Consider the following 3,518-nt stretch of genomic DNA (forward strand, 5'->3'; position numbering starts at 1 on the left):
GAGAGGAAAAATTGCAGTGTGCGTCACGCTGAATGTTTGCGGGTCACACCGTAGCAATATGTTGTATTGAATTATATTTGTATATAATAATTTGAGTGTAGTTTAAATTCATTTTAGCATTACGGGCACGATTCTGTGTCACAGAACGAACTTGAGAGAGAGTGAAAGTGTCAGCAGATGTCTGTAATCTGGAGATCGTGTGTGTTTTGGCTCATCCACCATCAATTTATCAGTTTCTTTCACATCATTTCACTGAAATCATGTATTTACTGTTATTTACAAAATGTTTATTGCCAGTGATGATTTTACAAAACTGCTTTTACCTACAACTGCATTTCTCATTTAGCTCTACATTACTGAGTTAACTGCTCATAATAAAACTATGAATATGTTTTTAAACGAGACTTGTATGTGTGTTTTAATAGAAGCACTACTTTTTTTTTAACACTGACTTTGAAGAATTGCAAGATGTATACTCAAGGAAAAAGACAATTCAGACAAAAAGCTGTTTTATTTTAGGTCCTCTAGAGTGCGCCATAAACCACACAAATCATCACTGCTTATGCAATATGGCCCAACACTGTGTGTTATGTCTGATAGCGCCTGCTGTGTCATTTCCTGATGTCTCAGCCTTTTTCAGATTCACAGCGAGTAAACAGACACTACGCCTTCAAACTAATAGCAATAACGCACTGAGAATGTTCATGCATCTGATAGCGACTATTACAGTCAGCATCACGGTTCTTGGTATCTCTAGGAGTTTAAAACCTCTTAGTATTTTCAGCACCTTACTGTCATGTGAGAAATGGAAAGGAACAGGATGATGTGTGTGTTTGTTCCGACAGGATATGAAAGGATTATTGTGTGAGTCAGTGTATAAGCCTGATAGTGCTTGTGTGTGTGTGTGTGTGTGTGTGTGTGTGTGTAAGCCTGTGTTGATTCACATGGGGACATTATGCTTCTGTTATTATGCACACGTGAAGCTGATTAGTGCACACAGTCACTGTGCAGCCGAGGAACAGTACGCATATAGCTCAGATCAGTGCAGAGACACTACCAAAAACTACAGTTAAGAAACCTTAATGACCTGTAATCTATACTAATATAGAGAAAAATCAATTTACAGTTATACTTGATTACATGCAAAATATTTAAATGTTATTAGAAATGTGATTATATTACATGCATAATACATGATTATATATTTTTTATTTTTCATTCATTCAATGAAGTGATTAATAGTATTATTGTGATTTAAATTGTACATTCAAGAAAGTCAAGGCCTTTGAGATGCATTTACTAAGTTCAAAGCTAACACCTTTTCATGCTAGATTAATTTTATTTCCACAATAGTTCATCAAACATACACTGTAAAAAATGACCGTGAATTTGACGGTAAAAGACTGTAAAAATGCTACAGTAAAAGCCTGTTAAATGGTTAACGGTAAATTCCCCTACTATATACGGTGAAAAACTGTATTGGACATTACATGTATTGGACATCAATTTTACGGTAGTATACCGTTTTTGGAAGTGAAAAATACCGTATAATTTACAGTGAATAACTGTAAATTGACATTCCCAGAATTCCCTGCGTTACATTTCAAATTGTATGTTTTTTTGATGAAATAACTATGTTTCTTAGTTTTTTCTTATCAGTTTTGTATATTAGGGTTGTGTGTTACACCTAATGTTGTTAAATGAATGTTTATTGCATTATTTCAGTTTCATGTGTGTTACCATGATGGTGTTTAGTGTTTGTGTGAATGACACTGTGCACCTTCTATATATGTTATTATTTAAAAGCTGCTTGTGATGGGCTTTGGTTCATCATGTGACTTTCTCATCACCACCTGTTTTTGGTGGTTATCAGTGTATTACAAAGGTACAAAACAGATTTCAGTACTTCAATAGGTTGGTATATTAACATTATATCAAATTAAATTACGGTATTTAACTGTAAATTTAAGTTAAAACCGTAAAACCTAAAACGTTACTACCATATTTTTTACGGTAAAATTCCGGTAACCACAGCTGCCGGTTTTTTACCATAAATTTTTTTACAGTGTATGTAGTGTGTAAAAAAAAACTTAGGATGTTTATGCCAGGGTTATTATTGTAAGCAAAACTATTTAAAAATGTTGGTAATTGAAATAATGCTGAAATTAAATGAATTATAAATATCAGATTTTAAGCAGAAAACTAACATTATTACTAAAACTAATAATAAAAATGACCGGCACGAAACAAAATGAATAAAAAATGAACGGATTAAAATGAAAACTTCAAACATAAGAAAGCTCATTCAAATTATAAACGCTGTTTTATGCTTTAAAAAACAGTCATGTGACACCAAAGTGTACCATATTCATGGAATTTGCCATCTACAGAGATATAAACAACAGAAATACATTTACATAGGTATATATTAACTACAGAGCTACTCGGATACTGATTTACAGAAATAGTATTAACTTAAATTGTGTGTGCATGTCAGCAGAATGTGTAGTCTGGATGAGCTTCCATTTAAAGTTGCTCTGGACTCTGGAGTTGGGTCAGAAAGAGCCAGTCACAGCTCCTGAATTTAAGATCCCAGACTGTGTTCAAATACTGCGTGATACAAAGGTCAGAATATAACAAGAAACTCATCTAATGTACACTACCGGTCAAAAGTTTGGGATCAGAACGATTTTTTATGTTTTTTACAGGAGATTCTTATGCTCATCAAGGCTGCATTTATTTGATCAAAAATACAGGAAAAAATGTAATATTGTGAAATATTATTATGATGTAAAATAACGTTTTTCTATTTTAATATACATTAAAATCTCATTTATTCTTGTGATGCAAAGCTGAATTTTCAGCATCATTCCTCCAGTCTTCAGTGTCACATGATCCTTCAGAAATCATTCTAATATGCTGATTTATTATCAGGGCTGAAACTGTTGTGCTGCTTAATATTGTTTTGGAATCTGTGATACTTTTTTTCAGGATCCTTTGATGAATAAAAAGTTAAAAAGAAGAGCATTTATTTAAAATAGAAATAATTTCTAACAATATACACTACAGTTCAAAAGTTTGGGCTCAGTACATTTTTATTCTTTCTTTTTTTGAAAGAACTTAAAACTTTTATTCAGCAAGGATGTGTTAAATTGTTAAGAAGTGATAGCAAAGATTTATATTGTTAGAAAAAAATCATATTTTTAATAAATGCTGTTCTTTTTATTCATCAAAGAATCCTGAAAAAAGTATCGCAGTTTCCAAAAACATATTTGGCAGCACGACTGTTGCCAACATTGATCATTCTAATAATAAATCAGCATATTAGAATGATTTCTGAAGGATCATGTGAAAGTAGTGGCTGATGGAAACTCAGCTTTGCATCACAGAAAGAAATAATATTTGAAAGGATATTAAAATAGAAACCATTATTTTATATTGTAATAACATTTTTCAAGATTAAAGTTTTTTCCGTATTTTTGATCAAATAAATGCAGCCTTGATGAGCATAAGAGACT

The 3,518-nt window shown here is 32.0% G+C and overlaps 1 protein-coding gene across 1 annotated transcript in view; it reads left to right on the plus strand.

Annotated features, from left to right (window-relative positions):
* Positions 1 to 2,514: 2,514 nt before the first annotated feature.
* Positions 2,515 to 3,518, plus strand: part of LOC107577173 (protein regulator of cytokinesis 1-like) — a 9,266-nt gene continuing 8,262 nt past the window's right edge. The window contains exon 1 of the mRNA XM_016263276.1: positions 2,515 to 2,625. Within this exon, the coding sequence (XP_016118762.1) occupies positions 2,515 to 2,625 (111 nt within the window). The remainder of the gene's footprint in view (positions 2,626 to 3,518) is intronic.

Source organism: Sinocyclocheilus grahami, unplaced genomic scaffold, assembly GCF_001515645.1.
Source record: "Sinocyclocheilus grahami isolate Dianchi unplaced genomic scaffold, SAMN03320097.WGS_v1.1 scaffold5324.1, whole genome shotgun sequence".
NCBI classification, from domain to species: Eukaryota; Metazoa; Chordata; class Actinopteri; order Cypriniformes; family Cyprinidae; genus Sinocyclocheilus; species Sinocyclocheilus grahami.